Source organism: Balaenoptera ricei, chromosome 4 (assembly GCF_028023285.1).
Source record: "Balaenoptera ricei isolate mBalRic1 chromosome 4, mBalRic1.hap2, whole genome shotgun sequence".
Taxonomy (NCBI): Eukaryota; Metazoa; Chordata; class Mammalia; order Artiodactyla; family Balaenopteridae; genus Balaenoptera; species Balaenoptera ricei.
The window spans coordinates 65389552-65402223 of NC_082642.1; the positions used below are offsets into that span (position 1 = coordinate 65389552).

Sequence of the window (12672 nt, forward strand, 5' to 3'; positions counted from 1 at the left end):
AATGCATATATGTGGAACCTAGAAAAATGGTACAGATGAACCGGTTTGCAGGGCAGAAATAGAGACACAGATGTAGAGAACAAACGTATGGACACCAAGGGGGAAAGCGCAGGGGGGCGGGGGTGGTGGTGGTGGGATGAATTGGGAGATTGGGATTGACATATATACACTAATATGTATAAAATGGATAACTAATAAGAACCTGCTGTATAAAAAAATAAATAAAATAAAATTCAAAAAAAATAATAATGGTTGTTTCAGGAACTGACTCACAAAACTCACGGAAAGTTCATCATTCTCATGTGCAGGCTGCTGCACACCACTGGCTGTAAGCCTCCATGAACACAGCCCAGAAATGATGGTGCATCATTAGTGAAGGGAGTGGCTGCTACTTGAGCCCCAGGTGGTGCTCCTGGTTCCCCAGGCCCAGAGGGTATGTGGGGTGGGATGCAGTGGGTTCTAATGTGGAAATGCTGAGGCCTCAGTGGACCAGCAAAGGCCTGGAGTCCGTATGAAGAGGCATCAATGTGCAGAAACTTTTCTGGAGTTAAATGCATGTGGGCTAAGGAGAAGAAAGGCCTATGGACTTTGGAAATGAATGTCATCATGAAACCCCCATGGCCAGTCGTTCTTCAGTGGTCATCTGTCCAGGGAGCCGTCCCGGTAACCATTCTTCAGCAGTGTCCATTAAGGGTCCAGAACACCCTAGTTCTCGTCTGCACCCCAACTCCCCCCTCTTTGGAGATCTCATAGGCTCTGTTCCCAGATGCCATTTTGGAGAGAAGCAAGGGGGAGGAAGGGAGGGGATCCAGAAGATGGAGAATTTATCCCAAAGAGACTAGATCATCTAAAAAGAGGCCAAACTGGAAGGCAACTGTGATTCCATAAATTAATATGTTTAAAGTTCGTTTTTCTCTCCCCTGCCATCCAGGGGGGTGAACGTTTGCAAGGGAGATTAAGGAGTTGTAGGATAAAGACATGGCAGGTTCTTCGCATCTCACGTAGTGTGGGCAATATGTGACCCTGATACGCCCCTCTACCTTTTCTCCAGGTGTCACTACCTGTGCCATCAAAAAGTAAAATAAATGAATGCTACTGTCATTAATTGGGTTTGAGACTATAGGCAGGTAATGTTCCTGCAATTTGTCCAAAAAATGAAGGAGGACAATGACTCGAATGTTCCGTGGTGCTGAGGGTGGAGTGGTGTGTGGCTGTGACTGGGAGCTGGAACTGGGAATGGGGTAACTCATGAGGCACCATAGTGAGCAGGGTCCCAGGGAGAGCCCTGTACCTTGTTGGAGGAAAATGGTGAGAGGGAGACGGAATCACGTCACGTTCTCCCAAGAGTCTGCTAAAGCGGAATTTTAGTTTCTTCACAGAAGTAAAGTGAACTTTATAAGGTAGGATGGCACTTGCTTCAAATTTAAATTTTAATAGTCGATTAGCTGTCATTTTTAAAATATTTTTATTCTGAAAACGAATTTTCCACAATAATGCAATTAGTTCCAAAAAATGAGCTCATTTATCTGGCTTTTCTACAAAGGACAGTTGAAACATTTAAGGCAAGATTCACTTATTCATCTCCATTTTAGGATGGAAAGAAAGTAGCAGACTTCAGATACTGGTTAAGGTAACAAAATATGGGAAAGCTCCTTTTTCTTTTCTTTTTTCTATTGGTCATCTCCTGTGTAAGAGCTTTACATTATTATGGATATTTTATAGTAAGACACTTGTTTCTGACTCTCTTTATAAACCCATTTTTAAATTTAAAGGCACACAATAAAGCTTTATGCATTTATTAAAATATACACATTTTGGTAAATTTAGAATTTTCCCTTAGTGTCTTAATAAATCAATATATTGTCAACATCACAGTCATTTAAAAATAAAACACACTTCATAACATAGCTGCATATTATTTCTTTCTTCATGACACTACACACCCCATTGTACAGTGCACCAATGGGAATTAGGAACCACAAAACAAACGTTAACAAATACAGCAAGTTCATACCAGAAAAAAAAAAAAAAAAAAAGCAGAGAACAACACCAGAAGTTACCATCTGCAAAAAAGCAAGTTGTAGCTCTCAAGGACCAAACAAAAATGAAACACGTTAGTAAAATTTACAAGCTGTATTTATAACTTTGGATATGAATTAAACAGTAACGTTTCTTTTCCACAGTGAGAAAAGCTAGAATGTGAGTCCTGGTTAGATGGTGTGCCTATATGGGATGAGGACTATAGCTGCTCTTTAAAAGACCTGCAGCCCCTTCTATCAGCCCAGATGGTTGAGGTATTTATGCGCCATCGTAGCATTAACTGTGTTTTCGCTTTGGAAGGTGGGTGTTTATGATTTCCAGGGTAGAGTCTAGCCTCTGGAAGCGTGAGTGAATGAGACAAAGTACCTGCAACTGCCACGACCAATTAGTAGTAGATGTACAAGGAGCGGCCTTCTCAGAATGAACATAGTCCTTCATAGTCTTCACTTCCTGGGAAATTCACATGACGCACAATTCCCGTTAGTCAATGCCACCAATGTCAATGTCAGGAAAACGGGAAAAAAAAGCACAGAGGGAGTCCCTAATGACAAAATCCAGGCTGCCCCTGTTTCCTAGTTCTAATATCAAGCCATTTTCTTTCCTTATTGTATCAGAATGCACTAAACGTTCTCATAGAATAAGAAATTACAGCTACCTGCCTTCAGAAGACTTCAAGCCCAAAGCTGTCTTTGCGAAGGCCCTATGTGAATTTTGTAACTCCATGCACGTAGCATACTGTTTAATGATTTCTAACACTATTTTAGCTGATGCTACAGAATATATGTTCACTTTTGACGGTCTTCAAAACTTCCACTAATCCCCTTTGGGCTTTAAGTCCTAAAAAACGAAAACATTTTCTTAGAGAAGTAGTGATGGCACAAGGCAAGTGCCTAGGTATTTCAGAACGACGAGTGAGTTACTCAAGCCGGGCAAGAAGAGGAAAGCCTTTAAGAAACGAAGTTGCTCCTGAGGGGGGAAAAATTACAAGAGCCTCTCCTCAAAAGTCTTAGAGACAATAAAAGTAGACACAGGACTAACAAATTTGTACACGAAAGGGGCTTTCTGCTACCCATCACCGTTCCAGTTGAGAAATACAAACTCCTTTGGGGAACCAGCATCCAACTTTCCGCTTGCGGCGGCACCTGCGGGTTGGGATGCCGTCCTGCGCTTGCGCGTTGGGATGCTGTCCTGCGCTTGCGCGTCGTTTCCTTACACATTATTGGCTCTTTCACGGCGGCGCCACCACTGGTTACCCGTTGGCGCCTCTCTTTGCCAGTAGGCAAAGGGGTCCTCAGCGTGCGGGAGGTGCATGCATATGGGAGAAACTGAGTCTCCGTGGAAATTTGAGATAGAAAAACCTTCCTGGACAAGTCTTGTTCTAAACGCCATGGAGTGCGAATGCCACGAATTTGGAGGGCGGCGAATTTGCTCCGCCCTTTCCTCTAGCATAAGAAGTTAAGCTGGTCTTCGGAGTGCGCACTAGCCCGAGGGCTTAAATCCCAGCGTGGACTGTTAACTGCCGCCAGGACTCGGTGAGTTGACCCCAGCTGTGGCTTCAGACACATTCTGACATCTCCACCCAACAAGACATTCTAATCTGAGACACAGAATTAGTAAACGTGTGGGTGACCCTCAGTGGGCTTCCACTGACATCTCGGCCCTGCTAAAATCTAGTGGGAAAGGGGACAGCAATTTCCTCTAGTCTTTTAGACAGATTCTCAAACTCATGTAGCTTCTCTTCATAATGCGGAGAAGAGGTGACCCCTTGTAAAGTAGATTTAAAAGTGGGATGTAAAGGAGTTCAAGCTCATCAACTCTTTTCAGAATGGGGGAAAGACATTTCTTTGAAGGAGTTTGTGCTTTGTTTCCCCAATATTAGTAGGTTTATATCCTGACCAACCCACAGGTTCTAGAGAAAGATGGATCATTAAATTCAACAACCTTTCCCCCCCTGTTTATTAAAGAGGCTCATCATGACCATTATGTTGACATTTGATTAGCTATTAGTTTGTTACTAAGAAGTAGAACTGGATTCTTGACCTAATTCTATCATTCCTTTCCTTTCACAAAGTGGCTTTACACTCAAGTTGAGTAAAATCTTGAGCTGCGGTTTTACTGTTCAGGTTAGATAGATACAAAATGTTGTTAGGTTTGGTTGTTTAAATTTACTGTTGAAAATTTTAAAGTGGCTGGGAATAACTTTGTGTTGTCTGTCCACATGTTAAATGACTATACTTCTCCTAAGTTGATGAAATCAGACAGGATTTCAAAGGAAGAATCATACATTGTTTTAAGTATGGATATTTTCCCCCTTTAGGTATGTTAAATCAACTTGGGAGTGTGTGTGTAATTTATTAGCTCCTTGCTAGGCAGATGAAGCCACTGCCCCAGCTTCTTAAAGTCCAGCCTTCCCTGATTCATACTTTCATCATTTCCTCACCCAAGGAGAGCCAGCCAGCTCAGTTCAACATTCACGTCTATCTGTGCGTGAGCCCTGACTTGCCTTCTCAGCATAATTTCCTATAGTTCTAAATACAAATCATGTGCTCCTGTCAAACTAGCTACTTGCTTTCCCTTGAAGGAGGCACAGTAGAAATTATTAGTCAGGAGACAGCTGTTAGCCACAGTCTACACCTTACTCACGCTGATCCTGCATCTGGCAGGCATCTCCCTCATTTCTACCTGGCAAAATTCTCCCCATCCCACAAGGCTCAACACAAGGGCTGCATTCTCTATGATCTTTCCAATGGAGGGAGGTCTCTTCGATATTTGAACCCCTACAGCACATAATAAGCTCTCCACAAAAAATTGTTGAATAAATGATATTTCCTTTTCCTTTCATTCATCCATCCACCCATCCATCTGACCATCAGATATTTATTGAACATCCACTATATGCCAGGCACATGTAGTTGGTAAAATCTAGCTCTGAAGCTTATCTGTGGGTTTCAGTGATCTGTGGTATTGCAATTCTCTGCCCTCATGGGGAAGGATTTATTCTTATCATCCAGGAATACTTCTTGTTGTTATTACCAACAATTCCATTATTTCCTAAGTTGCCTCCTCATTGGCAGATCTAGCAATGCATGTCAAGGTTCTGCATTTGTGCACTAAATACACGTCTAGCCTTGTCTTATCCTTTCTACTTCTATTTTTATTTGCCTCAGTTCCTCGCTTAATCTTTTTGTACTATATGTATTTTTATAGCCACCTGAAATCCTCTTGAAATGAAGCAGAGTGCTAATAAAGAGCATACAATTAAAAAAAATCAGGTAATTGCCTCCAAATCATAAATCCACATGATGAAATCTCACTGAAAGAGCTCTTGCTACAGAGGATTCAGTAAAATATAGGTCTTTCTTGGACTCTGTTCAAGGGGCTAAGTTTCTGAGGTAATTATAGGGTGATCTTACTTATAACGTGGTCCCACAAATATGGTCTTAAGAAAATTAATTAGGAAACGCTACTATAATCATTCTAGTGGCTAATGGTATTTGAAAACTGCATTGTGAAATCTAGGACTGTTGCACAGAGGCTGGGAAGCATGAGGGAAAAACATGTCTATTTATCTTGAAAAACTTTTTCTATCATATTGACTAATTTTTTTTAAAAGCCAAGGTCACTGGTGAAATGACTGATCAACTTTAGAGCAATAACGAGAGCAAAGCTTAAAAAAATATACAGATGCTACTGGTGAGAAATGACTCCTGAAATGAGAGTGATTGAGAGAAGGCCTTCCAGAAATCAGTACCAACGGGGTTTACCAAAGCATGCCTTCTCTCTTCTCATGCTGCAGAAACTGCATACGTCTGCCACCAGACAATGGTTACGCTAATACCTACACCTTACTAGTAAAAGGAAGCTCTTTCACTCACGTTAAGATTTTGTTATTTTTGCATTCATATTTCTCTTTGAACACTTTTAAGGAATACAGCCCCATCCCATCTGTCTGGATGTGTCTCAAGTTTAACAGATCATATTTAAACTAGGCAGATTTGTTGAGTCCTAAGACCAGTTCGAAACTTTGTCTTCACAAAAATTACTGATAGCGAATTTAATCCCCAAGGGTGTATTTCACACACCAGGCACTGTATCTTTATGGTTAATCTTAGGCGAGAGAAAAATGGCATTGCCAAGCATTGCATTAAGAGGAAAAAATGACCTCAGGAAACCAGAGCTCTAAACACTTAATATAGAGGAATGAAAAAGAAGATCTGGAAACAGTAATTATTCGAATTTAAATGGCATACATTGGCTATGGGTGGGATATGCAGTTTATTTAAAAAACTAGTTTCAGTTGATCTTTTAAAAAATATTATGTTAAAGCCCAGGGTATCAACCAAGAGGACTTGTCAGGTTCGGTTGTTTTATCTACATTTATCAGGCTCTGGTGCTCCCCGTTCCCTGGGCTGTGAGCCTCCAAGGACAGATGTTACATTTCTTTTTATTCGCATTGCTTAAGACTCGGTACATTCTTGATCAGTGTTAGTTTTGCATAAAAATGTGCTTTTGCCTCCTGTTTATAATCCTGAAACATGCCAAGGTGGCACAAACCTCAACCTTTAAGAAAGAATAGACTTAAACATTAGTTGATGTTCTGGAAAACTTTTGGCATAACTCTAGATCCAGGAGACAGAGAGAGCAAAGAATTTGCTATTGCGCCTCCCTTTCAGGAAATTCTCACAAAGATTTTAGCTTGATCCAAATTGTGCCTTCACATACATGCGTGCACATCTCAAGGCAGTGTTGTAATCCCTGTAACCCAGGACTAGAATGCATAGACCATGTGTTTTTTTCTTGTTGCAAATGTTCTCTTCCAGCTTCTTTCTGAAAAAATACCTTTAAGAGCCCCTCTATGGCCCAGATTTAGACCTTACCAGATTTTTCTCTGGCTTCAGTGAAACTACTTTGGGAAATAAAAGGACAAATACGCATCTAAAAGTGAGCTACTCCAGAGGAATAAGGTTCAGAAGTGAAATGTGATCTCGTGGAATGCAGTTACTAAGTAGCTGTGCTTCAGTATTTTTGTTTTCAGAGCAGCACCCACCAATCAAGTGGTTGCATATCTCAGAAAACTACAGAATTTATAGTTTTAGAAATCTGAAGTAGAGTTTGCAATGTGATCTCAGTGGCTGGGTCACTTCTCCTTGTAAAGCTTTTTTATCTGATCATAAAACAAACAGCCTACTTCTTCAAGGCATATTAGTGCCATGAAATCATGCTCCTACTTTGCCCTCTTTCATCATATCAGCAGGAGCTTAGAGTCTGGTATAAGAGAAGGCATGACAGAGAGTTAATTTTTGCCAATGCCCTTCTGGCCTTCACTGCAAGAGATGGTTATTCAGTTGTTGTTGTTTTTTTTTTTCTGGCCATTTAAGTAGAGCTTTGATGGTGCTTCTCACCATATTATTGGGTCTGCATGACTGCTTTATGGTGAGTCTGAAATCTTTGGGGTCATGGTCTCAGAGTCCCTGACCTTTGCTGTGTCCTAAAGTTCTAGTTGGGAGACTGTGAGAACCTTGGCGAAGAACAAGAGGCATGCATCCCCATGAATTTGTTTTTGTGAGATTTCAGGACAAAATGTGGCTTGCTGAGGGAGTGCCACTTGCCGCCTGGCCTCAGGGAGCAGCTCTCAGCCCAGCATGCTGAGAACAGAGCTTTGCCCTTGTGGTCTCAGGTGGTTGAAATGCTGCCTTGTGCCCACCCCTGCCTGCTTTGGCACATCTCCAGGAGGAGCTGCAGCCTCAGTGTGGTCCAAGAAGTTTACTCCCTGCTTCTTGGGGCCTTAGTAAGAAGCGAAAAGATTCAACCAGCAAAGCAAAGGCCTGGGAAACGTTTGCTGCAATCAGCTCTGATGGTTGCACCTAGGATAGAACTTCTTGTAGCTTCTTGTTTAGTTTTTTTGTTTTTTGTTTTTGTTTTTTACAAGGGGACCAGCTATGGGACCTGGGTTAAGCCCTTGGACAGAACTATCCTGAAGAGCAGAACTGGCAGATGACAGGCTATGACTGGGGACTGACTTTGGGGAAGCCTGGGTTTTTGAAATGAGAGCCAAAGACGTTTCCACCTTCTAGCCCACAGGTTAAGTTACTGAAAATAAATCACCGTCATTTCTACACATTTCTTGTGTGTTTGCTCCTACTCTGGAGAGTAATCTAACTCATCATTGGCAATCAGGGCCTCTGAGTTCTGTTTGTGTTTGCTTTTGCTCTTCGCCTTGCTACTCGTCTGGGTGTTTGCCTGTGCATCTGACATCTGTTGGTAATAGAAGCCTTTGTCTTCGGCAGGCCCGCCCCAGTTCTCCTGGCTCTCGCCCTCTGTGGCATAGGAGAAACCTTCTTCCACTGAGAAGGGGTCGTCCACGTCGTAACGCTGGTACGTGCTTTGGTGCAGGGCTTCTTCTCGGGCGCTGATTTCCAGGGTGCTGTTCCAGATGCCGTACCCAAAATAAATGAGCATACCTGTAGGTGAGGGGGGGGGGGAAGCACAGGTGGGATAAAAGCAGTTGCTTTAGGATCCACGGGTCAGGCAGGGAGCTCACTCTCAATTGTGAAAGCAGAGCTGGTGCTGGATGTGTTTTCTTTGGTCTACACAGTGTATTGAAAAGACTCGAATTAGATGCCATTTAAAAATTGGGAGATCTTGCATTAAGCAACCCATATTTACAGCTTCCCCTAAAAAAGTCAGAAGGACTGACAACACTGTACCCACATTCTGATATGGAGACGTTTGGCTGGAGGTGAGAACTGGCTGCCTCTTTAGTTAGGATAGGGGCTCTTGAGGTCACCTCAGTCCCCCCTCCCCTGTTGACATCTAGCTCACTGTACTCAAGTAGGTGCTAGCCAGGAATTTGCATTTTCTACTCTGGATTAAATAGTTACGGATCACCAGCAGTGTATTCCCAACCTTCTCATAGCATCTTATTATCCCATACCTGCACTTAGGGACTCCATCTTTTATTTCACCACGTAGCAACATGCATATATGATCCTACGATTTACTTTGCCATTTTTCACTCACCAAAGTCATAATACATTACTGCCACTCAGCTGTCCACTTTCCTTTGTGGACTCTCACAGTGTCTAGTGCATGCCACTGTTTCGGCCCTTAGAATATCTGTTGTGTGCTTATCTGCCCAGGGTGGTTCTATTTTATAGACTCTGCAGAAAACTGGCACTTAATGTTTGTTGAAGGAATGAATGAGAACTCCTGATAAGCATGCAGTGTCCAGTGCATCTTCTCATTCCAAGCCAAGGAAAGAAACCTGCCTTCCTAGTTAACACGTAGCATTAATATGGGCTAATGTTTCATTTCTATTAGAATTTTTAAGAAAAGATATATGAAAATAGTTTGAGAGGCCCCATTTTCTACCTTGAAAAGCCCACGAAGGCTCAGGGCCTGGAACGCTGAGAACCATAGCCTTGGAGGCCATGGGGCGTGATGGTTAAGAGTGTGAGGTCTGGGTTCAAATCATGCCTCCGTCACTATTAGCTGTGTAACCCTGGACCAGTTACTGAGCCTCTTTGTGCCTCAGCTTTCTCTTCTATGAAACCATGAGAGTATTGTACCTATACCTTGGGGTTGCTGTGAGGAGGAAACGAGATAAGCAGTGGTTCTCAACCCTGGCTGCACCTGGAGGGTCACCTGGGGAGTTTTTGCACAATCCTGATACCTGAGCCTCACCCTCTAGAGATTCTGATTTAATTGGTCTGCAGTGTGACCCAAGCATAGGTGTTTTTTAAGCTTCACAGGTGATTCCAGTGGTCAGCCAAGGCTGAGAACCCCTGAGATCAGGAACATTAAAGCTCCTGATGTGGGAATTCCCTGGCGGTCCAGTGGTTAGGACTCTGTACTTTCACTGTCACGGGCCCGGGTTCGATCCCTGGTCAGGGAACTAAGATCCCACAAACTGCGTGGGGCGTGGCCAGAAAAAAAAACAAACAAAAAAACAACTCCTGATGCGCACGCTTCGCTGCCAACTTTGGCCATTTTGTGGCCTGGCCGCTGGGGGCCCCTCACTTATGCACCCTCCTTCCAGGCCCCAACGCCCTCTTCTCAGTGGCACTAGTCTCGTTGACTTTGCTAACCCTGTGGGCATCTGCTGGGCTGTTTGCTTAGAACCACAAGGTGAAGCCTGCTTTCCGCTCTGGTGCTTGAGGTATCCTGCTTCCTTTTGAATTTGCAGTGTGTCTTTTTAAGCTTAGATTTCTCTCCCCCCCCCATCCCCCAGTGAAATCAACTTTACAGGAGCCAAAGTAAACAGAGATTTATAGTCCTAATTGGTAATAAATCCTGGAGTTAATCATTTGCAGATGTAGCTATTCTCAAATAGCGACTTCATTTTTCCTGAGCATGGATCTTTACTCTTTCTTGTCTGGGGGTGGGTGTGGCCGTGGGGGATAGTTATTATCCTCGTGTAGAACAAGGCACCAAACTGAGGCCTCTTTTAAAAGGGCCAGCATGCTGCTGCTTGGAGAATGCCTCTGTTGGAAGCATGTTTGTTTCAGGAGACTGAGTTTATCGTCAGGCACACACCTCCTTATGCCCAATTTTTCTTTCTTGCTATCTTTTCTCTTAGACATACAGGCAGGTGCCAAAGCTGCCTTCTCCTTCGGCTTGGTATCTATTACATCAATTCTTTCCTCTTTGATCCCCTTCTCGGATCCTATTTATAAGCATGTTATTTCCCTACTAAACTTACTACCATTTTTTCTTTCCCCCTTTGCCCCTAGCTTCTCTCTTCTGTACTATACGGGTCATCATTCGAGCACTGGTTTGACATCTATTCTGACAAACCTTCCCCTGTCCCCACCAAGTATTGGGGTGTCAGGTAGATCGGTTTATGGGAATTCTCTGGGAGCCTTGGTGTGATTACTCATAGAATCAGATATTTAGAGCTGGAAAAGAGTCTATGTCATTTACCTATTTGAATACCTTAATTTTACAGATGAAGAAATGGAGGCTGGGAACGACTAAGTCACTTGCCTGGGTCTGTGAGGGACAGCAGCAGCATTCCATGAGGGTAGAGAGAAGGCTCTAGCTTATTCAGCCCTTCACACCCCCTCCCCTGCTGCGTTATAGACTGTGCCTAGTGCAAAAATATTCAGTACAAGGTTAGGTTCTATCTGGGGAGTGGCTGGGCCTGGAAGGAACACGAGTATGGATGTGTGTGTGTGTGTGTGTGTGTGTGTGTTAGTACGCAAATGTGTCGTCTGTGATTACTTTGGGAAAGCAATCCATGGAAACCTACCACATAAATATTTATGGGCCTTCTAATGTTTGTTCTGAGCCCCCTACAGTTTCAAAGGTGTGTCACTCTGTCTTCAAAAATACATTTCAAATATGAGTGCTGTGAACCAAGAATCGACTGTGTGCATCGGCCTGACAGCATGAATAGCTGACTTGGGCAAATGCGTTCTCCTAGGGCTTGGCGTTCTGTCTGCCTTTTTCCTTCTCCCTGGCCCTTGAATCAGTTCAGGAAAAGTGGTGTGAGGCAGAGAAGGACTGGAGAAAAGGAAGAATGGAGGGGGACAAAGGAACAGAGGGGAACAAATGAGCGGGGGTGGAGAGAAGAGAGAAACATGTATTACCATCTGTCACACATAAACAAGGGCTTTGTGTTGGAGGAGTAAACAGAGCTGCTAAAAGCCTCCTGTGTAGAAGCAGGGTGTTTTGTTTCTGCTCCTTTTTTCAGTTGGCTTAGAGAACGAAGCATGAGGTCGTTTCTGAAAAATCTGTGGGGAGCTTCTGGGAATCCTGAATCATCTGAACAAAACTTCACACAACCCCTCTGGGTGCTGAGGTCCTACAGTGATGCATCCTTTATGTCACACCTTTCTCCCAAGGAACGCAAAATGTTCTACAAATGTTGTCTTGTTTAGACTCCTCCTGGCCTGTTTCAGAATGGGGTGTGTGTGTGTGTGTGTGTGTAGGTTAAGGTTATGTGCGTTTCACAGACAGGAAACTGCGGCACAGGACGAAGTACAGGACTTTGCACAGCTACACAGTCGGTGTTTAGATAGTGTTCGGACTGTGGATCCTTCCGGGTCCTCCATGTCCTAATCCAGGCTGCTTCCAATTGTTATTTCTCCCACCTACCAGGGGTGGCTGGGAGGTATAGACTGATTGGAAACAATTTTGCTGAACTTTACTTTTGAAGAATTTAAAACATAAAGAAGTGGAGAGAATAGTATAAAAAAGCCTATGTGTTCATCGCTAGCCCGCTCCCTCCCGACACCCACTCCCCTACCACTTTCTCTTTAGATTATTTTGAAACAAATCCCTTTCATCCTGTTTCATCTGTAAATGTTTCAGTATGTATCTGTAAAATAGACTCCTTTAAAAACCTTAACTTAGTATCATTGTCACATCTAAAAACTGATAATAATTCCTTAATATCGAGCTTCCCTGGTGGTGCAGTGGTTGAGAATCCGCCTGCCAATTCAGGGGACATGGGGCCCTGGTCCGGGAAGATCCCATATGCCGCGGAGCAACTAAGCCCGTGCGCCACAACTACTGAGCCTGTGCTCTAGAGCCCGCGGGCCACAGCTACTGAAGCCCTCACGCCACAACTACTGAAGCCCGTGTGCCTAGAGCCCATGCTCCGCAACAAGAGAAGCCACCGCAATGAGA

At 43.5% G+C, this 12672-nt stretch overlaps 1 protein-coding gene across 1 annotated transcript in view; it reads right to left on the reverse strand.

Annotated features, from left to right (window-relative positions):
* Positions 1 to 8178: 8178 nt before the first annotated feature.
* SLC7A14 (solute carrier family 7 member 14) overlaps positions 8179 to 12672 on the reverse strand; it is a 76125-nt gene continuing 71631 nt past the window's right edge. Inside the window, exon 7 of the mRNA XM_059921998.1 lies at positions 8179 to 8501. Coding sequence (XP_059777981.1) covers positions 8179 to 8501 — 323 coding nt within the window. The remainder of the gene's footprint in view (positions 8502 to 12672) is intronic.